The sequence below is a fragment of the Acinonyx jubatus genome, chromosome B2 (assembly GCF_027475565.1).
Source record: "Acinonyx jubatus isolate Ajub_Pintada_27869175 chromosome B2, VMU_Ajub_asm_v1.0, whole genome shotgun sequence".
Classification (NCBI taxonomy): Eukaryota; Metazoa; Chordata; class Mammalia; order Carnivora; family Felidae; genus Acinonyx; species Acinonyx jubatus.
In genome coordinates, this window is record NC_069385.1 from 29,602,199 (window position 1) to 29,626,587 (window position 24,389).

The 24,389-nt window shown below is 34.9% G+C and overlaps 1 protein-coding gene across 7 annotated transcripts in view; it reads left to right on the forward strand.

Moving 5' to 3' along the window:
- AHI1 (Abelson helper integration site 1) overlaps positions 1-24,389 on the forward strand; it is a 203,081-nt gene that overhangs the window by 86,154 nt on the left and 92,538 nt on the right. For all 7 annotated transcript variants that reach the window (XR_008298323.1, XR_003419329.2, XM_027056817.2 and 4 more), the window contains one exon: positions 4,821-4,938. Coding sequence is in view for 5 of the 7 variants with exons in the window: in XM_027056817.2 (XP_026912618.2) it covers positions 4,821-4,938 (118 nt within the window). In the remaining 2 variants the exon portion in view is untranslated. The remainder of the gene's footprint in view (positions 1-4,820; positions 4,939-24,389) is intronic.

A 24,389-nucleotide genomic window follows, 5' to 3' on the forward strand; every position in this document is an offset into this window, starting at 1 on the left:
TAACGTGTTTGGAAGAGTTTTGGATTTCAGAAACGTCGGCATAGAAGGCAGATGAAGTGATGAAAACAAATATTACTGCCTAGGGTGACCTTGTGGTGTGAGGGAAGAAGAGGGCCCAGTGCGTCTAACAGGCAACCCTGATAAGCAGTGGTGGCAGGATAGCCCACAGAAAACAGTTTTCCAGAAACAGAGAGTGACTGGCAGTGTTAGAGATCTCAGAGGCTTAAGTGAATCTGCTAAATCGGCCCAGTTGAAGTCTTGGGTGACTTTAACTTCAGATTTAGTCTTCTGGTAGAGAAAAGCTTCATTGTGCTTGGTTGAGATTGAATGGTTGAGTTATATGGATAGCAGTTATGTGCTATTTTTCATGGAGTTTGGCTTTCAGTGAAGCTTAAGGAAATTATGGAATCATTGTGAGAATTTTTCATTTTTTGCTATTTGTTTCTAGACTGAAGTAGAAGATCTCTGCTTTTTTTGCTATAGGGAAACAGCCAGTGGAGAATTTGAAAGTAGAATTTGGAAGAGCTTGAAGTATCCCCAAGGGAGAGGCACCAGGGTGGTTCAGTCAGTTAAGCGTCGGACTCTTGATTTCAGCTCAGGTCATGATCTCGAGGTTCTTAAGATCGAGCCCTGTGTTGGGCTCCACGCTGTTAGGGTGGATAGTGATTCTCTCTCCCTCTCTCTGCTACCACGCACGCACTCTCTCACTCTCTACCAAAATAAATAAACTTTAAAAAAAAAGGTATCCCCAAGGGAACAGATGGAGGGATTAATGTTCAACAGAGGGGCACTAGACGAAAAGAGGTGAAGGTGGATGTAAGAGCTGTATTCTTTGAGAGGTTTGAAAATGAGGGTTTCAGAGACTTGAAGACCAAATTTTCTCTGTGAAGTAAGGAAATACACTGAGAAAGGAGGTAAAGTTTGAAGAAAACCAAAGACATTGAGATAAATTGACTTTGACTAAGACATGTTGGATAAATGGTTTGAACCAGCACTACATCTTAATTTTTAAGCTTTGCATGGAGGAATCATATCAGTTATCTTTGAACTACCAGTCCTTGGTGTGTGTGTGTGTGTGTATATATATATATATATATATATATATCTCAGAAGTTCAAAAAATCTTGATTAAATACTGCAAAATAAAACTTCGTTATGACTGATTCAAATTTGAATTCTGGTTTTAGTTCATGTAGCAGTGATGAACTGATTTGGGGGGAGACTTCCTGGCACCTTACCCTACTGTAGAAATTTCTCTTCTGCACGAACAGTGTTTCTTCCTGATCCCTCACTTTACTGTGGTAGCTTATATGGAAAATACCCAGGGACCTAGAGCTCATGTTTGAATTTCTCTTTATGACACCACAGGCTACTCATTTGTTAGGTTTTACTAACCTAGAAATCACAGGAACTTAAGCTGCTTTAGTTTATCATATGAGAATGTTAAGATACCTGACTGACTTCAGTTGCCTCGAGTCTCATTGTGGCTCAGGTTTTCTCTTTCACTTGTTCTTTACTACTGGGATTCTAGTATTTATAACAGACATTCAGTTTGCAACAGAACATTTCCTGGGTATTGGGCTTTTTTTTTGCAACCAGAACTGTCTTCAAATGAAAGTATTATCTGCATTGTTGTTCCAGTGTAATGGAAAAAAATAGCCTTTTGGAGGAAGGAGGGGACACATTTGCAAACAGAAATGTATAGACCATATTATCATCTTTCAAGTTATAATTTAAAGGCAATTTGAAGTATCTCCACAACTTGAAATTTTAAAAACAATTCTACTTCATGTGTATGTACCATATAATCTAAAATCAGCTAAAATGATGAGGTCTGTAAATACATATGAAAATGAGTGTTATGTGTCTCCCAAAGGTTTCATAGTTTAGCTAATCACTAAACAAGAAACTAATTGTTAGCTTGTTCAGTGTTGTGCACTCAATTTGAGGTCAGGGTAATGACTTTTTAATATGAAAATTAACCTCCTCCTAGAGAATTAGTATTTGCATATTTTGCCCAAAGCTGCTTATGTTCAGAAAGAGTAAGCAAAAGCATTTTTGTGATTAACTTGGCCGAAGTTCAGGTGATATGTTTTCCTTTTTACTATTAAGAATCTCATTAAATTTTTATGTTTTTAGTTCTCCCCAATTTGGAGGTATTAAACTGACTTTGGCAGACTGTGGTTTTTGCATGAAGCAAGCAGAAAAGTGTGTTGTGAAAAAAGGGTAGATTTGTGTAGGGTAGACTATCTTAGCCAACCTTTCTGTTGTTGTAAAACTATTAAGCAACTCTTTTCCACAGCATATATTTCAAAAATAGATATTGCTTCACTCTAGTTAATGGTTATTATTATTTTTCTCCCCTTAAGTAAAGTAGTGAATATGTATAGACTAGCTTTGAAAATACTTGGAGTGCGAATTTCAAGTCACTATAATAATTAACACCTATCCAAAGTCTTGAAATCTGCTGTATGTTGCTACTTACCACCTCATAGGTATTAGATAGTCCCTAAAGAAATGTGTTGAGAAAGAACAGAATTTTTAAAATGCCTAGGAAGAATATGTGAAGTCTCTGTTTGAGCAGAGACATTGAAGTATCCTATTCTAGCTTCCCCGGTGTTCTTTTTGGTTTTAGCACAAGTAAATATTTGAAGAGGAAGACTAAAAAAGCCTGTAGTATTGCGTGCATGCGTGTGTGTGTGTGTGTGTGTGTGTGTGTGTGTGTGTTTGCGTGCGCGCGCGTGCGTGTGTGTGTGTCCCCAGCATACACTTGTTCCTTTGGACCAGATTTCAAAATGCATTGTTTGACATGTAGGAAAAAACTTTATAAGAACACAGAAGTAAAACTGAAAATGATTCTAAAAAGAGAAGTGGATTAAATAGTTAAGTGATAAATATATATCATTGTGTATAATATTTCCATTTAAAAGCATAGCACTATGAAAAATTTACTGTATCATTATACTAAATTACATATTCCTAATTACTCTTACTTCTAGTGATGTTAATAATAATAACTAATATTTCTATAGCACTTTATATTTGTATAGCACTTTATGGCTTCCCTTTGCCAACATACTCTATTTCATATATTTTTTATTTAATATGTTATCCAGTGCTTTATGTTTTGCATACATAAATAGCACTTTATAATACCAATTCATCTTTATTGTTCCTCCAGCACATTCCCAATGAGGCATGCATACTATTTTTATTATCTTCACTTAAAGATGGAAATAAAACTCAAAAATGTGAGATGATTTCGTTGACACTTTAGGTATTGTATTGATGTAAATAGTCACCATTAATGTTGCTCAACGTTTAATCATGGCTCCTGATAGAATTTTTAAAGCTGGATGATTTTTTTTAGCACTGATGCAGTATTTGACCCTATTTTGAAAAATATTTTTGTTTTTTATAAAACATCATAACAGTTTACAAACTTTAGAGCTATACTATTATATGGTATAATATATAATTTTTTTTTACCAAATATGTAAAAGCCCTTTGCTTTAGAAGAAAAGTTTGATACACCATTTACTATCACTATTTGAAAGAAGAGAAGCATTTACAAACATTATATGAATGATGAGTCAGATAAAGGACATGCAGGAACCACAATCTACTGCTATGTAGAACATCAAAAGGGAATTTTTTAATATTAGTACAGTAGTTGTCCTCTGATTATTTTTTGAAAAGAGCAAGGGAAGGCAACTATTTTCATATATTAGTATTTATATGCCATAAACTATCATTTAACAGTTTGGCAATTCACAGATTCTATTTTACAATAAATTAGAAATTCAAACTTTAAAATTTTTCAGAATTAGATCACATTTTATCATGATTTCTGAAAATGAAGTTATTTCAAAAATAATAAAGGTATAATGATTTATTAATAACCAACAAGAGACTAGATCATTGCTGAAATTAATTATAAGTTGCAAGATAAATTTACTAATATACATTTAACACATTTGGTGACCTGTTCTTTATTTTCCTGCATAAGCTATTATTATCATGTACTTGTTACAGGTTTCATTTCTAGATGACCGTTGTATTCAGACAGTGGAAACTATTCCACTTGGCAGGTTAGGTTACAGCTGTGTTACCTGTGTCACCGTGATGTATGAAAACGTGAATATTAGAGGTGTTTTCTGTACAGTCTCTGAAAAGGAAGTACCTGCTGTTTCACAGAATGTTAAAGAAGTGTGGCTGTGAAACATTCTAACTTTCTTAATTGAAAATTAAGGGGGCAGGTCATTTTTAATTTTTGCATGTCTTTGCATAACTTTTAAGACCACTCTGTTATTGGGGCGCCTGGGGGGCTCAGTCAGTTGAGCATCCGACTTCGGCTTAGGTCATGATCTCACAGTCTGTGAGTTCGAGCCCGGCATTGGGCTCTGTGCTGACAGCTTGGAGCCTAGAGCCTGCTTCAGATTCTGTGTCTCCCTCTCTCTCTGCCCCTGACCCACTTGCATTCTGTCTCTGTCTGTCTCAAAAATAAGTAAACATTAAAAAAAATTTTTTAAATAAATAAAAAAAAGACCATTCTGTTATTAATAATGTCAATTCCATGATAAGCACATTTGTTTTAGTAAGGCAGATTTACTTCATAGTTCTGCTTTCATTACCACTGTATTCCTTTCTTGATAAAAACTACTCTGTAAACTTTAAAAACTAAACATATAAATCATTACCACTTGTTTTGACCTACCATGTGTCCTGGTTTGCATTGTAAGCAAACATTTCTCATCCAGTTTTTGCATCAGTAACCCAGGAAATTACACTTTGGTTCTGATTTGCCTTTCCTATTACAGGTCAACAAAAATCTCTCGTTTACTTCAATGCCAGCCTCCTCACAGCCGTCTAAGGTAAAGCAGTCAGACATGCTGGCCGCTCATCAGATTCTTCATCAGTTTGGTTTCACTCAGACCGGTGAGCCCCTTTTCTTATTTTGAGTACTCTTTTAAATGTTCAGATACTGTTTTTTTAGAAGATGCCATTTATGTCACTTGAGAACTGTAGCTCATAGCATTGTAATGGTCAGTTCTCATATTTTAGTTATGTTCTGGCATTTTTTTTTCTTTAAAATCACTGAAGTTATTTCAAAAGCAAATTTGAACCTGGTAAATGTAATAGTAGATAGCTCTCAAGCTCTATTTTGTTGAACAGAAAATAATTTTAAAGTAGCAAAACATGCATTTTAAACATGTGTAATATTAAATCTGATTCAGTTTCCCTTGGATAAAAGAACCATAGTTGATGGATAATCCCATTTTATAATTTCAAGGAAAGCCAAGGTAGAATACATTTGGGAAGAAACAGGATATAGAAATCTACATAAGTCACTGCGTTGAAACGAACTGTACAGTTGCAAATTTTTAGGCGAATGTTTTAAATTTATTTGAATAATATTTTCAAAGGATGTCAACGAAAAAGCATCAAGGTGAGAAATGTGCATTTTGGGTAATTAAAGAGGACTATTTCTGTTTGTTAAGCTGTATGTTTTGACAGTGTGTATTTTCTATTGAATTCTTTTAGAAAGATGAGACAGCTGGGAATAACAAAATGATTATCTTTGACAAAGAGATTATAATAAGAAACTTGAGCTTGAAAAGATTAACATTATTTACAAATCCAGGGACAATACTGCTTTTCTACTTTAAAAGTATTTGGAGTTCACATATACAAGCTGTTTTAATATAGTTGCATTTTAATATTGCTGTATAAGTTACACATTACAGTGTGAACATACTTAAATTAACAGTCTTATATTCAGTCCCGGCTGTGCCTTTTATTACTCTTATTATATGAGAACTTTAAATCTTCATTTGAAAAGTGGAAGTGATGTTTACAGTAGATATTGTTGAACTTCAAATCACATAGTACATATGAAAATACTTTGTAAGCATAGGTACCATATGAATATAACATACTTATTAACATGATGAATGTATATATACACTAGCTGTGAAAATACTTTCAATTCTCATTGCAAATCACTATAATAATTAAGTTATCTCAAACCTTAGAAATTTTAAATTTCTAGTGTTTTAGATGTGTGCTAGAAGTTGGAACAATGGCATTAGTAATTTTTAGGCACAATAAAGGGCACACTATGTGCCACCCCTTTAGACTCTTAATCCCTACACCCTAAGTAGATACTTAGTTTGCCCTCAAATCAGGTCATTTTAATGACTAGGAAAGAAAGAACCTATCTCTACTGCTTGATTCCTGTCATCCGGATGCTTTAGGATCAAATCTGGTTGAGTTAATATATTGATTAAAACTCATTCAAGTAGTGTCAGCCAACAAAGTGAAGATGATAGATGAAGAATTCTTCCCTTTTCCATAAAGGGAAAAATAAGGATAGATAGGAAGCCTTTTGAAATGGGAAGAGGGATTGCCACTGAGACAAATAAAGGAAAAAGGAAAGCCAGATATGATAAAGGCCAGTCTTTCAGACTTCACCATTATACATAGGATTTGGTCCATTTACCTTCAGCTTTCCATGGCCTTGAGTGTAGCATTTGTATCATGCATCTCTTTGTGTATACACTCTCTTAGAAGCATTACCATTAAACCATATGATAGATGGTAACACTGCTTCACTTGATTGTTTCAGTTATTAATGTGCCTGACCTCATTTTAAGGCATAGCCTTCCTATAAAATTTGTTGAGATATCAATGTATGGAAAAATTATAAAAGCAGAATATGGAATCCATTGCAAAGTGGCCAAATTAATCCATTTCATTCATTCAGAAGTCTATCTTTGTGGGAAAAAGACTATGCAGTAGGAAACAGGTGAACTAGTTTCTACATCTGGCTCCATTTCTAAATGACTGTAGAATCCCAAGAAATTTTTTCAGGCCTCAGTTTTCTCATCCCTACAGATAAATGAGGGCTCTGAATTTAAAGAGTTTCTGTCTTTAAAATTCTATGATGCTGTCCTGTATTCAAATGAGCCTTAAAAAGGGATAGTTAAGTGTTCCCCACTGTACAGAAAAACCATTAGAATCTAAAATATAAGACTACAAAAACAAATGTAGATAGAATGTTTAAAAATAAAAATCTTACTTGAAAACCTCTGTAAATATTCAAGTCATATCTGTAGACATTTGGCTTTGTACAGTATAAAGAAAAGCTCCTTAACACAGAGCTAATCAGGATGGGCCCTCTAGCCCTCATGCTAGGAGGCTGAAGAGCACAGGTTGGTTTGATTTACGTTCTATATGAGTTTCTATGCCGGAAGGCTAGACTCCAAAGCAGGTTTATGGTCTGTAGTAATTTCTGTTAACTCTTATTCAGGGTAAGTTCTATGTAATGGAGACTGCTAGAAAAGTAACTTTTTCTTCTTTGATTTGCATTTCTCGGAGTTTCTAGAACAGTCCCTTTTTTCATTCTACAATCATTGTAAGTGGCTCCATTGTTGAAGATCCTTTCTTAAATGGACTAAATATTGTAGTCTCCACTCTCAAGCAGCTTACAGTCTGATTGGAGACAATAGTGAGTGTGGACCAAATTATGTCAGCATTGGATAGATTATAAAATCACAGTGTAAGCAAAGCAGGACTGGAATAGAGACGGACCGAGCAGCTAAGAGTTTTCTCAGATTTTTCTATGTCCAAATAGAATTTATGCCACAAACCCCGCCTTCCACCTCCACTTTCCCTCCTGCACACACACCGAGGCTTCCCAATCCCAGTGCTCCAGCCACATTCACCTAGTTGTTAGGTGAAACTAGGAGTAAATTTTTAGTCATCTTTTTTCCCACCACTTCCTACACCTCCACCCTTGTTTCTTAGCTTATTCTCCCTAGAGCAATGTGATTCTTTGAAAAATGAATTAGAAAAAAAAAAATGAATTGGAGCATGTTACTTTCCTGCTTAAAGCTCTTAAATGGCTTCCTATCACAATTAGAATGATTCCCAGAGTTCCCACCCTGTCTTATGAAACCTTTCAGAATCATGCCCCTGTCTTCATGTTGGCCTCCTTAACAGCCGGGGGTTAAGGGACCATGCCAAGAGAGCCAAGAAGCGGGTAACCAGACCTTTGCTTTAAAGACAGCTTTGCTTATTAGGGGGGTTGACTCTTAGTTAGCTGGAAGAAATGCTCAGGTGAATGTGCTTAAGAAGAACTGAGTCTGCGAAGGTAGGTGGGGGTCAAATTGTGTCCTACTGAAGAGTTCATATTTTATTTTCTAGGTAAAATAGAGCTGTCCAAAATGTGTTTTTAAAAAATACGTCTGGTAACTGAGTGAAGAATGGGTTAGACAGGAAAAAAGCTGGATACAACTCTTATGAGATCCTTATTTCAAGAAGTATTCATTAGGCTATTACTCTAGGTTCTTAGTTACAAAGGAATAAATCAGCTAATTCTATTAATCCTGTTAAAATTAAAACTATAAATCCCCCCAAAAAATCTCTTCCTGAGTAACTTTTATAAGAATGAAAATTTTATAATTTTGTCAATTACACTTTAATAAAGCTGGAGGGAACAAAACAAAAATGTAATCTTAACATTTTAGGTTAAACTGAAGGTTATAGCTCATCATGCCTCACCATGTAGAGGACATGTTATACTGCATCTCAAAACTGTCTCCATACTTTTTAGTATATAATGAAGAAAATCTCTAAAACAATAAGAGTAACTTGTGTTTATAAAAAAAAATTGTGAAGTGCTTTCATATACATTCTCATTTGATCTTCGATAAAACTTTCTTGGAAGTAGGGTAAACATTAAAATCATAGGGCATGAAATCCTTCTAGAGCATCTAGGACGTTAAAACTTTGGCTGCTCAGCCCTTTACAGTGAAAGGGAGAGGCAGAGAGGCTGGCTTGACAGAGTCCATGTAGCTGGTAGTGTCTTAAAACAGTATCTCCTCGCTCCTAGCTCCGTCCCTCTCATACTACCGTACCAAACTGCCTAGTCCTTGAGGAAGGCACGAGTGTAGGAGGTGGAGTGGACTGCCTTCTCGATTCTGTCCGTGAGGCTGGCCCTGGAGCCACTCCTTCATTTCTGGTCCGTTGACCTCCCACTCTGCCACGTGGTCCCTCTGGCTGCAGGTGTTCTCTTTTGTTACCAGCTTTGGAGGTCTGTGATCTACTGTAGAGTAATAATCTGAACAGTACTAACTCTGTGCTAAAGCTGAGGTGAAATGAAGGTATTTCCTAAGGATTGACGAACTTCTACTTTGCTTTGACCTTTAAATATAATTCTGAGTTTGCTAGTTGTTAGATTTTTTTTTAAGGTTTAGTTTCAGTGATACTGTGGTATTTAAGTGTGCAGTCAAATCAACAGGTTCTCTGCAGAGAAATTTTGTTCTGTGATAGTTTGTCTCAATCCCAGATCCCATTCAGCCATCTCAAGAGTACTTATTATGGAAGTAAATTTTAAAATGTGGATTATTTAGTAAAAAATAGAATTAATTACTGTTATGGGCAGCAGAAATTAGCAGGAAGTGCTCATTCTACTGGCAGTAGGATAGGTGGTGTATCATCTTTTCATGTTTATATTTGAAGGGCAGCATGCTTCATTTTTATGTATTTAGTGTATCTTTTTTTAAGTGTATTTATCTTGAGATAGAGGATACGAGCTTGTGTGGGGGAGGGACAGAGAGAGTGGGAGAGAAAGAATCTCAAGAAGCAGGCTCCACACTGTCAGCACAGAGCCTGATGTGGGGCTCAGACTCACAAACCATGAGATCATGACCCAAGGCAAAATCAAGAGTCGGATGCTCAACCTACTGAGCCACCCAGCACCTCTTATTTGTGTATCTCTTCACAGCATTGTTTTAAGTTAAATTTATTTCATATTCAATAGGTAAGTTGAGTCATACAAAATAGGACATTTTTTAATGTGTTTATTAATATATCTTTTCATTGTAGACTTAGAGTTTGATAGGGAAGACCGTGTGACATGGTTTTTAAAAACAATCAATAATAGCTCTGTCTTCTCCATATTTTGGCTGCACTTTCCAATAGCCCATATAAACATATATTAAACTTTACAAACAACCATTTAATCTAAGTTTTTATCATATCCTAAACAGGCAAAGTATCTGATTTAGATATAATCATAAACTGATTCAGATGGCTTCAGTATTGGTTAAGAGATACCAAGTTAACTTTTGTGCATCTACATGTTTAATATTTGAAGAACTGGATTTTTTCCATTGATTTTTGCATGCCTTTGAGAAGTAGACACTTATTCCCTTGACCAGCTCTTAAAATTAGGAGCCACTTTCCAGTTAAAATTAATTTTTATTCTTTTCAAGATTTCAGTATTTCTTAAGGTTTTAATTATTTGCAGAAAAATGCAAAACTTATAATACCACTGAAATTTAAAATGAATCCTGGACCCTAGTTTCACCAGAGATTCTGTAATATCATTATGTAACCCATCATAGAAGGTAGATTACATCCAAGTTGGAAACGTGACACTTGTATTTCAGAGGAAGGGAAAGAAAACATGTTGGCAAAAATCGGGAGTTACAATGACTCTGAGTAAACACAGCTGATGGTAGAAGGGGGTTTCCATTTTAAGGAAGGTAAAATGAGCTTCAAAGAACTCTCTCATGTTATCAGAATTGGCAGTTTTCTCATAGTATTACTTAATGAACTTTAAAGTGTTAATTGAAAGCATGTTTTATTGAATTCTGATAACAGACTTCCAGAATTCCAAGATTGCGATTTGGGTGGTGGGACAAGTGACAGGAATGAATTTGCCATCACAGATAAAGATGTCTGCAGAATTAACTGATTTTCTATAGACACATGTCCTTAAATGTGCTTTATGGTACTAAAAAGAATCAAAAATATTTTTATTATGCAACGTTTTTTTAAATTTTTTTACGTTTATTTATTTTTGAAAGAGAGAGAGCAAGCACGAGTGGGGTAGGGGTAGAGAGAGGAGAGAGAATTCCAAGCAGGCTCCATGCTGTCAGTGAAGAGCCTGATGTGGGGCTCAAGCTAACGAACTGTGAGATCACGACCTGAGCCGAAATTAAAGAGTTAGCTGCTTAACCGACTGGGCTCTCCAGGCACCCCTATTATGCAGTTTTTAAAAGCAAGAATTTGTTTTCCAAAACAACTAGTTTTCTAAATTCAGTACATGTGCCTTATGGTGCAAAAAGCACTGCACTAGACCTAGGGTCAGAAGGCCAGGGGAGCTGGGCCCAAGCACTAATTGTGCCACTGCCCAGCTGTTTTCTTGGGTAACTGCCTTTATCTCTCCAGGTGTTTTGTCTCTGTTTTCTACTTCATTGTGAGGATCAGAAAAATATTTTTAATACTTTGAAATCCATAAGAAATTGTAAGAATAAACAATATGAGATTTTATAGGAGATTCTTCTGATTTTTTTTTTTTTTTTTTTGGTTTGGAATCATACAATCTGTATTGTGGCCAAAGGAATGGAGGAAATCTTATTTCAAGACATGTTTTAATAAAATGTGATAAGTGATGATTACAGAAAAAAAGAACACGTCAGAGAGGCAAATAATGGTTGTAGAATTTTTAGAAGCATGCCAAAAAAGACATTAAGATGAAGTAATTTTAAGAAGAAAGTTTTCAAACGAGCATCTCAAACTTAAATAATCCACTGGAATCCACTTAACTTTGAAACTTTGGTTTTCCCCATAAGTACGAGTCAACACAAAACCCTGGAGGTGTGGGACTATGTTCATATTTGGATTTTTCTGGACACTGAGCAAATGACCTTGATTTCATGAATATTTTTTCTTTAACAAGTCACTATTTTATATTTTCCTACCACAAAGAATGAGATTTTATTTGTTAGATTTTTTTTGTTGTTGCTTGTAATTGGAATATCTAACATTGATGTTTGATTGTTACATTAAAGAATTAAGGTGCCATTTTAGTAACCAATATCATTATTTTTACTAAGTAATTCTCCAGTGATCCAAGTCAAGCCCTTTGTTTTAATTTTTTTTTTTAACATTTATTTATTTTTGAGACAGAGAGAGACAGAGCATGAACGGGTCAGAGAGAGAGAGGGTCAGAGAGAGAGAGAGGGAGACACAGAATCTGAAACAGGCTCTGTCAGCACAGAGTCCGAAGCAGGGCTCGAACTCATGGACCACGAGATCATGACCTGAGCTGAAGTCGGCCGCTTAAGTGACTGAGCCACCCAGGCGCCCCAAGCCCTTTGTTAAAAGAATAAAACTTATCCTTACTTGTAATAGAAGCCCTTATACTTCCTCAGTAATAAATATCATTTGAATTAGTAAAGTGTTTCTAATTGTGTTGATAACAAAGTATAATCTATATATTTATCATTTCCTAATTTAAAAATCATTTTATCAACTCTAGTAAATACTAACATACTTAATGAATGGTTCTTCGTTCACATGGATATGCATTTCGTATTAATGTCCCCATTGAGTTACTAAATTTTTCCTAATACCCTCTGAAGAGAGAATATGAATGCAAACATTTCTCCTCTTTTAAATCTGTTGATTTGAATGAGCTGAAATTTGTCCATTAGATGCTAGCCAATTATTTTCTAAGAAGCTATTTTATATGGTATTTATATTGTGTATATGGTTCCAACCTTATAATTTTCAACCTTTTCCCCCATGTGTTAAAAATAAAAAACTTTAAGCTTTCCTTTTATTTTTTTAACTCACATTTGTGTGTGTGTGTGTGCGCGCGCGCGCGTATGTGTTTTGTTTAAGAGCCTATTAAATTTAGTTGTTGAAGTATATTGTAGTACTTACCCAGTGGATTCACTTTAAAGGTGAAATAATTATATTAACATTCACTGAAAAATAAAAAGAAAGCAACTGAAAGCCATTAACTATAAGAAATTAAAATGAGATTCTACTGATTTAATAAATGAGAACTACCTAATTTAATCGTAATGCAGCCAAAATACATGCCAGACCTTTGAATTTGCATTTTATAGATATTCTGATGTTTATCTTTTACAAAATTTTCCAATTGATGTATTAAGAACCTTTTTGTTTTTTTTATATTTTGAAGATTTATAGAAGATACTTGCGTATAGCATCCTTTTTTAAAAGATCACATGTAAATTTTTTGAGAGCTTAGGCAAAGTTAAACAACTACTGTAGTATGGATGGCTCTGAAATATGAAATTCAGAAGATACTTAGCCTCAAGCTTGTGTAGCAAGATATATATATACTAACCACTTTGGTCATATATATGACACACATGTAATCATTGCCATGCATGAGCTTTCATTTCCTGAAAAAAGCTTCTGTATTTTATTCTCCTGCCTCATTTTGGATGACAGCATTACCATTTTTCCAGTAGAAACTGTGGACCCATCTTTGAGTCCTTTCCTTTGACCAGTTAGTCTCAGAGCCCTGTCTTGATTCTGAATCTTTCTTAACTCACCAACTGTCCTTCTGATCTTTATGGTCTCTTTCTTGTCCTGTTTGTCCCTTTTTTTCTGGTGTCAGAGTTTTGTGGATGTCATTACGTCTTCCTAATTCTAAATAAAGTTCTTTTCTCTGAATTGATGTTTTTCCCCTGTGCTCAGTTTTTTCATCTGTTTATGTATCCTATGTTTTTGTTTCATGCCAGTGGTTTTTCCTTTGTATCTGATGATCATTGGTATTTGTCTTTTTTTTTATATGAAGGACTGGGTACAAATATGGTATCCCTCTTCTGTGGTGTAAATAGCTCTATAATCTTGCTATTTTGTTCACTTTAGCAGAAAGTATTGAGGACTTTGTATATGTGGCTAAGACATATTAACTGGCAGCTTATATTTAGGGTAAGCAAGCAAGATAAATGAGTCCACTTGTCAGGCTGTCACACTCATTGCCAGAATGAGAAGTAGGGCAACAGTATTCACTGTAGAAGTCTTCACTCTTCCAAGTGGTATGTTCAATAATATTTTTAGGGACAATTCCACTGATTTATTTTTGCTTTTTAATCTTTTTTTGTCTATGGGTAATGCTCAGCAGCATCCATTTTATGTGGGATCGATCTGCAGCCTCTTTGGCCTAAATCTTTTATATATGAACCTTCAATTATTTCTCCTGGGTTTTGTTTTGCCCCCTACGAAATATGCTTTTTCTGTGTCCACAGGTCCTCAGTTTCACTGTCAGATAATTCTGTATCTACTGCAGCCCACCATAATGTGTTCAGACAGATACTTCTAATCACTTTTCATCTTCTATAAATTTGTTGAACTTTCTAACCTATTTTTTTTCAAGCTCACCAGTGACTTTCATGTTGCTCATACAAGTAGTCAATCCTGTTTATGGTACTTGACCTATAAGCAGCACTTGACACATTCGATCTCTTCTCAATATACTGGTTTCTGGGACGCCACATTCTCCTTTTAACTTTTATCTCATTAGCCACTACCCTTCATTCTCTTTTTGCTAATTCTTCCTCCTTTCTTCCATGTCTTATCACATGGTTCCACTGCAATCTGATCCTCTTTTATTTCCAGTATTTATGTTCATTTCCTTGGTGATCTCTTGACTAAATAAAACTTCTATACCAGTGTCTTATCTTCAGCCCAGACCGCTTTTCCAAACTCTAGATCTGCACAGTCCAATACAGTAGCCTGTAGCCTCATGTGGCCATTGAATACTTAAAATGTAGCTAGGGTGATTTGGGAACTGTTTTTTATTCTATTTTATTTCAATTTCAATTTAGATAGGCACATACAGGGGTGCCTAGGTGGCTCAGTCAGTTGGGTATCCACCTCTTGATTTCGGCTCAGGTCATGATCTCACAGTTTGTGAGTTCAAGCTCAACATTGGGCTTTGTGCTAACAGTGCATGAAGCCTATTTGGTATTTTGTCTCCCTTTTTCTGTGCCCCTCCCCAGTTTGCTCTCTATATCTCTCTCAAAATAAATAAAAATAAACTTGAAATAAATAAATAAAATAAAATAAAATAAAATAAAATAAAATAAAATAAATAGACACATATGGCCAATGGCTGTTACGTTGGACAGTTCAGACTTACAAAATCTACTTCTATGTATATCTTCATTATCTGACACCAGACAAATCAGTGTTACGATATAAAAAAATAGATTACCACTTTTTAAAATATATATAATTCTTTTAATATTAAGACCTCCTTGAATATAATGTTGAAAATTTTATGGTGTTTTATCATCAGGATTGTAGAAATGTTATTAATAAGCAGCATTGATATTAATTTGAATAGGGGGTCGACAAGTTTCTTACTCTTCATATTTAAATCAATACTTGACATTCTGCTTGCACTTAGCCGAGAAGTCAGACACCCGAATTTAGATCCAGATTTTGTTAGTTATGCTATGACCTGCAGTAAGTTATTTCATCCTAGTGACTTGTCATTTGAAAATAGAGGATGGGAAAGTGTTTACTGCAAGTGAAAGTTTTTAAATACCAACCCATGCTTGACTTAAAATGCACTAGGAGTTATAGATAGTATCTTTATGACTATATTCAGAGCTATTTTAATCCATGAACTTTTATTTTAAATTTACCTAACTTCCCACTAAATTTTAGAAAGAGAAATCACTATGTTCTTAGAATTAGACTTAGTGAAAGTTGTGTGTTAAAATCCATATTCCTCTAGTACACTATATATTTTTTCAAAATACAACTCTAGGCATACTGGTTAAAACATTTCCATGACAAAGGTGGTTTTTATCATGTAGCTCTAAAGTAGGAGAGCTGGAAATTTTCATCTTTATCAGAACATAATTTACATCATGATGAAAGTAGTGAATGTTTCTGATTTACTGCTTTGCCTCCAGGGAAAAATGAAACTGTCAGTAATCAATTCATTCAAAAGTGAGGATTATTGAAAGAATTACAACTTTATATGGCTGCACCCGGCAAGGGGAAAAGGCCAGATTATAAAACAGATAAATTATTTTTGGCCAGGGGTAACTTTATTTTTTACATAGCTTGAGAATAAGACTATGTTTAAAGTTATTTAACATCAACCATAAGATGCATTTTACTATATTTATAATCTCACGCTGCAATTGACAGTTTTTCCATTTCTAAGGCAGTAAGGCATACAAAATGATATTATTATAGGGTATATTTTCATGTATGTAGGTTTTAAAGTAGATTTTTTCATAACTTTTTTTTCTGATAATAAACTTAAGGCATGGTTTTGAATGGAAAATGAGTATTCCACAATTTTGACATCTTTCAATTGCTAGATACTATTTAGTTTTTCAGTATTCTAGTCAATATATCTGTATTTCAAGATGTTGACCACATCTCTGTTAATGAAAAATATTTTTAATTCATGTTGAAAATAAAAAGTCAAATAATACTCCATGTTAATCCAGTTTACTCATTCCTTCCATTGATGTACCTGCACATATTTCACATCCCTTCATTTCAATCTTTATGTTCTGTGATTCTGTGAAAAGTGATGAAATTTAAAAATGAGTAATCATTTTTTATTTATGTATTTTGCTGAGGGTGGGCACTGCTTAGAACCAAGGAAGCAGTTCCCATGTTTACTCCCTTGGTCAAGGGGGGGGAAATGAAATACCATTTAGAGCATAAAAATAATAATTTTTGTTTCCTTTGTAAATTCCAGCATCCCAGAGTAACTTTTTAAAAAATTAAGTCTATGACAAGACATAATTCAGTTTTTAAACATTTTAGTTTCTGTCTACCAAAGGCTCTAGAAATTTAGAGGAAGACTCTGGAAATTTGGAGGAAGAGGACTATTTAAATTAAGTTTTCATTCACTCTTACTCAGTTAGGTTATGCTTTATAAGACTGTATTCAGAATAGTCCTAAGGTTTCTCTCAGACTAGCCTAAGTGCATACTTTTGAATTTTGTGGTTTAGTCAGTTTGGTCTGGATAGTGAACATTCTATGATATCATAGAATTTACTGGTAATGTTTTCTGGAAATGAATATCCATCACTTATTGAAAATGTCAACTAACGATGGAAATTAGGTTTAGGAACTGGTCCTTCTGGTAATGATAGAGATGTCTAGATAATGTTGATTTGTATTTTCCAGAATTTTAAATGTGTGTTTTCAGGAAGCTTTTTCCTTGAATGAAAAGTGAATGAAAATGTAAAGAATCACTCTTTGTGTTGTTCTTAGTCAGCAACTTGCCTCCAAGTCTGAGAGCAAGGTTGATGACAAATATGGCAACTTAAGAAATGACTAGATGGAGTGACTGGTCATATTTTAAAAATAATTTAAGAGGCTTTTACATTGTAAACGTTCAGTAAGTAAAAAGTAGAACATTGTCCTAATGTTCTAATTTCAGGCAATTTACTTTTTTTTCTCAACTTTCTCCTCTGAAAAATATTCAACTATAATTTCATGAAGAGTAAAAATTGAGAACGTTTTTTGACTAGTATCCGTCTTTTTGAACAGAACCAGAAATACTGTATTTTAGTAGAAATATCCTAACAGAACCTGTTAGTTTAAAAAAATATAAAACTTTTGTATACTTTATCAAAAATTAATTCATACAGTTCATCAACAATTGTTTTTGGAGAACTTACTGTGTGACAGGGACTGTGCCAAACCCTGGCAGAACTGGAAGATAAAGGACTGCCCTCAAAGTCCTCAGAATAATGGGGTTAGGTTCAACAGCAGGTAAGCATAAAAACACTAAGGGAATACAGACATGAAACAGTCTGCTCAAACACATTATCCTTGTGAAATGCGCTTAGTTTCATGGCTCTGCTTAGAATTGTGTGTCTTCTATTCAGTATAAAACAGTATTGTCTATTTAAAACTTCTCCCAACGGTAGTTTAGAACTAGGAATTTGAATTTTGATGCTGACCTTTTATAAGGCCAGTGTATCACAAGTCATGTAATAACCTCCATTACTGTACTGTATCCTTCAAATCTGCCTCCTGAGGGTGTTCTGGGAATAAATGAGTGAATATTTATAAAACACTCCAGTTTCTTTTCTTTCCTACGAATATGTGTGAGTGACTGTGTGTGTGTGTGTGTGTGTGTGTGTGTGTGTGTGTGTTGTCTACACCTGACTTCTTTTTGAAAAGAGTCAAGTCACATCTCACAGCTACTAAGCTCTGTCGAAGCAGTGTAGCAGATGTTCTATTTTGGCCAATTCAGAGTCAACCAAATGTGAAGTGTTTTTATTTGGTGTAGGGATAGGGGTCTCTTGTGTTTCTTTTTTTCCTTATTTCCACTTGTGTAGTAATGTTATGAGGCTTGATACTTAATGCCTTCTCAGTCTTTTAATCTGTATATTTTCAAGTGATGATTTAACATTAACAACTAATGTTAAAGGCAGTTATAAATGCACAGTATAACAGGCAAATTAATTTCCTTAATATTCATTAAACTTTTATAGGGAAAAAGTTGATATAGCAACATCTTTTTTTTTAATAACATCTCTTTGCCTTGAGTTACGGAAAATGTCTTCTAAATCATCATGCTTGTGTTTGGAATCTTAGCATATTACCTCTCCCTAGTACTTAAATTATTTGTTTTATAGATAGACCTGAGAATATGACTTCTCACCTTCCTACATTCTCGATAGCATAACAGTGTAATAGATGAAAATACTTTTTCCATTAATTCTTTTCTCATTTTAACTTTTTTTTTTTTGGAGTCTTTTGTTCTTAATTCTAAAGGATGTTTAATTCTTTCACATGCAGATACTGGGAATGCAGCATTCATTCATACATTCAGTAAATACCCCATGGGTACTTACTTTATCCCAGGCACTATTATAGGTGGTATGTGAATGTATAAGTGAACAAAACAGGTAAAAATCCATATCCTTGTTCAGCTTACCTTCCAGTGAGAGAAGGAGACAATAAGCAAATAAATATAGAATAAATAACAAGCAAAGGAGGGAAGGGGGTTAAAGTGAACTGGGAAGTGAGGTTATATTGCTGTTTTAAATAGGGTGGTCAAGAAAAAAAATGTCACAAGGAAGCTGACAGTTGAGCAAAATTTTGAAGAAAGAAAGCCATGTCGTCTGGGAGAATATCCCTAACCAAGATCTCAAGTCAGAGATGTGTGTGGTGTGGTTCTTCTTTTGAAGAACAAAGAGACCAGTATGGCTAGAGTAAAGGGAACGAGGGGAAAAGTAGAAGACAGTGAGGCCAGAGAGGTAGCAGGGGGCCATATTGCACAGAATCTTGTGTAAATGAAGTGCAGAACACTGCCTGTTCCCTGGTGCTGGCAATATTCACAAGAGACATCTTTTTTTAGTTTCTTTTAATATTTATTTATTTTTGAGAGAGGGAGTGAGCACAGCTGACGGAGAGAGAGGGGACAGAAGATCTGAAGCGGGCTCTCTCTCAGCAGAGAACCTGATGCAGAGCTCCAACTCACAAAGCAAACCATGAGATCATGACCTGAGCTGAAGTAGGACGCTTAACCAACTGAGCCACACAGTCACCCGAGATATATTTTTAAACAGGAGAGGTACGTGGAATCTTACAGTTTGATACTCTCTAAATAAGAAAAATGAACAAAATGTACTGGAGTGTATATATGATGTAGTTACAAATCCTCAGAGAAGGCACTATTTAATTGTTATCAGATGAGAAAACTAATAATCATAAAAGGTGTTAGTGCATTCCAGCTAGGAAAGTCAGTTAAAAGGTGATATTTAACAATCGAGGTGGGAAAATGGGACTGAAGTAAGAAGATAAAGACGTTTAGGGGCGCCTGGGTGGCTCAGTCAGTTAAGCGTCCAACTTCAGCTCAGGTCTGATCTCACTATTCATGAGTTCGACCACCACATCGGGCACTGTGCTGATAGGTCGAAGCCTGGAGCCTGCTTCAGATTTGTGTCTCCCTCTCTCTCTCTCTGACTCTCTCCCGCTCACACTCTGTGTGTCTCTCTCTCTCAAGAATAAACATTAAAAAAAAATTTTTTTTTAAGAAAATAGAGATGTTTAAATCATTAAGTGTTAGAGATTTGGAATGTGAGTGGTAAGGAATAGAGAATTTGAGGGTAACTATGGCTTCTAATTTTGGTGAATAAGTAGATGGCAGTCCATTTACAAAAATAGGGAGATATCTAGAAATACTGGGGAAAAAAGGTAATGAATTATATTTCTGATATATTGAGTTTGTGATGCCTGGAAGACATTCAGAGCAAGGTATTAGTAGCTTGCTTATTCATTTGGACCGCATTTATTAAATATCCTGCTATGAGTCAGGCCCTGTCCTAGGAACTAGACTGCATACTTTGAAATATGGGCTTGGAGGGGCACCTGGCTGGCTCAGTCGATGGAGCGAGTGACTCTTGAACTCAGGGTTGTGGGTTCGAGTCCCACATTGGGTGTAGAGATTTCTTAAAAATAAAATCTTAAAAAATTTTTGAAATATGGGCTTGGAGCATAAGTAAAGATTAAGGAGTCAGTGGCCTATGTGTAGTCTTGATGTCCACAGGAGTTAATGAGATAAGCTGGAAGAGGCTATTAAATGAAAAGAGACCAAGAGACTAAGAGCAATTAGGATGATTCCGAAATAGATAGCTTGGATGTTCACTAACCAGAAGACAGAAAAGGAAAAAAAATGAGGAAAATAGGCAATTGCATGAAGCTTCTTTTGGTGCTATATGTTTTCTTTTTTTTAAATTCTTCACTGCAATAATAAATTTGAAAGAAAAAAATGCCTGAATTATGATAGTTTACATTTTATCCTTTTTGTTGCTGTACTTTGGTTTTCAAGATTCTGTAGTATGACTGCTAAAATAATATTAGTCGTAGAGACTTACAGATACTAAATTATATTTAAAGGATTTTACACACACAGAATTGTAGTATTTTGGCTTTATCTATATAATAAATATGTGACATAATTATATTAGAAATATATCCTTACTCTTCTCAGATTGAATATGTAGAAATATGCATGTCACAAAGGGTATGATTTGAACAGACCTTAATCTCCTGTTAAGAGTTTACTGAGGATGATTGTCAGATACTAAAAATTGTATGCAGTTTTTGGTAGTAAATAACTACTGTAGAATTTTAAGTGATTGTTGGTTAGGACAGTTAAATTATTTGGGCATCAGTTTACAAGTTAGAGATATGCTAACATTATATTCTCAGTGGATCAGTGAATTTAATTTTTTATTCGTAGTTGGGAATAAATAGCACAGATTATTAGAGACTGAAGGATCTTCCCAACAGGTGTGAGGCTTAAACTGAAGCACAGAAAGACTATGATGGCAGGGCTGTAACCAAGAGCCGTATTGTCTGGTTGATGCCGTCCACACTGTAGAGTTACTCTCTTTTCCCTGCTTGCTTTGTACTTTTCCAGAAGCATTACCAGTCTCAGTTTACCAGTCTCAAATGTTAGGGACCCCTTACCCTCCTTTCCAGTGTTTTACCTACTCATTCGTGTTTACATACCCTTGATGAGTAGGTCACTACCTATTTCCATAACTAACACAGGAAAAAGCCTACTGATTTGTGGTTTTGTGTATTCACTGTGTTTTACCTCTGTGGTCTGCGTAGATATCCAAACTTTGTAGACTCGGGTCCCTCAGCCTTTGACGTTTCTGAGTGTGGGACGGTTTTTTTCCTCTAATGTATGAAAAGTAAATTGTTCAAAGAATGTTCCCTTTCTGTAATCTGAAATATGTATCCAGTAAATAAAGGGCTTCCCATGCCATCCTGAAAAAGTCCAATATAAAAAATAAATGTTAACATTTTACTAGGCTAGATGAGGAAAAGTCATTTTAGGATTTGCATTTATTAAAAATGTATTTTAGATGAATATTTAGAAAAATACGTAGAATATGGGATGACTGTACCAGTGGAGAATCTGCAGCCTGTTTTGCTGCAAGATGTTTTTAACTCTCATTTTCTGTATATGTGTTTTCAGTCATTCAACAGGCATTTATTAAATATGAACTGTATGACACATAGACCTAAGCAAGTTTTCATAAACATAGCGAGTTTATGTTATGATAGAGGATTGTACAGGCATGCTAAGGGAGGGAAGAGCTGGAGGGAGGTATATGAATCAGAGTGCGGTCTGAAGAAGAATATCACAGACCATTTCCTAGAGAACACAGTGTTTGACCTGAGCTTTAAAGGATGTCTGGGAAATAATTCAGCTTAGAAGGAGGTGTCAGAAATGGAGAAAGCTTAGGTACATTCTGCTTAAAGAGCAGCTGGGGGAATGGCAAGGGTGAATGACAGGGGGGATGGTTAGTGAGCCAGGCAGTAGCTATATCCTGAATAGCTTTGTGTGCCATTTTTAGTTAAGCAGTTGAGTTAAACACTCAAGAAGGGTGATTTTTATCCTAAAGACTATGCTATAGAAGAAAAGGATAACAATTTTTCCTTAGAATAGCCACTCTGGCAGTGTGGGATGTCATTGGAAAGCCCAAGTCAGGGGGGTTGGTTAGGAATCTATTCCAGTTATCCAAATGAGGAGAAACAGTCCAAGTTAAGTAATGGGATAGAGAGGAGGGGGCAGGGTTTATATATATGTACATGGGTATGTATGCCATCTGAACCCACACACATGTATATGTATGTATGGGCATAGTTTTTAATAAAAATATTTTTATGGTATGATAAAGTTAGTTATTTTTTACCTCAGGTTGTATGAAGCAAGCCATTAAGTTTTCTAAAGCAGAACTCATTATTAGACTATCTGACCCTTCATACAAATATTTAATTATAATGTTTACTTTAGTTCTACATGTATTTGAGGGCTATTGAAAAAAATATACAAATATACGTTATTTTAAACATCAAAATAAACATTCTGATACTGTGTGTGTGTATGTATGTGTGTGTGTGTGTATATATATATATTTCAAACATACATAGTATGCCAGATGCAATTTGAAGTATTTTTTCCTATAGTTAATTAATTAATTCTCCCATCAACCTATGAGATACATATTGTTTTCCCTGTACTGAATGAGGAAATGGAGACACAGAGTGGAGAAATAATTTGCCCAAGGTCACATAGCTAATCACTGCCAGAGCTGGTCTTCCGAAACATACAGAGTAGTTCCAGAGTCAGGATTATTATGGATAAATATTATTATTTAAATTGTCCTTTGAAATGTTTTTTCTCTAATTGTAAAGGGGCAAAAACTAATAATAGAGAATTATAGATAACTGATACCTCTGATTTGGGACAGGGATTTGCCATGAAAATTATTTCTCAATAAACAGATTTATTGAGTGAAGCTATCAATATGTAAACTATAAATACATATTGTAGTAGCTTTTTATTCATTTGTGCATTAATTTTGGAGCTTTTTCTTATTTTTAGGAAGACACTCCATTAAATTCAGAGTTGGGAGAAGTGTTTTCATTGACTGTTTTTAAATAATGCTGAGAAATTTTTTCAGTGAGAACCTAAGCCCTGTTTACTCTGCTTACGTGGAAGATTTAGCAATATTCAAAACCATTGACTATTTGCTTGCCTGCTATATGATCATTAAATGTCTAATAAGGGTCTATAGTCCTTTCCCCAAGTGTATTTTGAAGTTTTTTAATACCACAAAAAAATTGGAAACAAGATAAAATAAAACCAAATTTGCACCATTTGCATCTTCCCTTCAAAACCTTCATTCAAATATCTGTTAAGAATAAGGATATTCTCTATATAATCATGGTACCATTATCACAAGGAAAATTAACAATGATTCTATAATATCAAATAAACAGATCATATTCACATTTTCTTAATTCTATCTAAAGTATCCTAAGCAGTTTTTTGTTTGTATGCTTATTTGTCCAGCATCCAATCCAGAGTCACACTTATATTGGTTGCTATGTCATTTTAGTCTCATTTAATCTCTGTTAATCTACTCCTTTGGTGTTGTTGTTTTTCATGACATGGACTTTTTTGAAGAGTCTGACTGAGCCAGTTGTCCGGTAGAATATCCAGTGTTTTGTTTTTATCTATTTCACTGTGATTAGATTCAGGTTAAACTGTTTTGGCAAGAACACTATAATGTGTATTTTTCTGCATCATGTCAGGAGGCATGGAATGTCAGGGTGTTCCATGACTTGTGTTGCTAAATTTAATCCTTGATTAACTTGGTGAACACTAGATCTCTCTGTGGTAAAGGTAAACTTTTCCCTTTGTAATTGCTGAGTGGGTATTCTGTGGGCTGATACTTTGAGACCATGTGAATACCCTGTTCCCCAACAGCCTTACTCATCGGTTTCAGCAGCCACTGATGATCCTTACTTGAAATAACTATTAACACTGGTTGGTTTCTAACGTTATGATTGGTTCTACATTTATTGGCTGGTGTTCAGTCCAGAGGCGCATTTCCTTTTCTTCTTGCCTGTCTCTTTTGAGTATTGTGAATTTTTTTCATTCACTTTGTTGTACTTCTTCACTGTCATTTTCTTTGTGTTGCTGAAACTGTTCCTTAATTTGGGAAGGAGGAGCCCCTTCATGTCCACTCCTG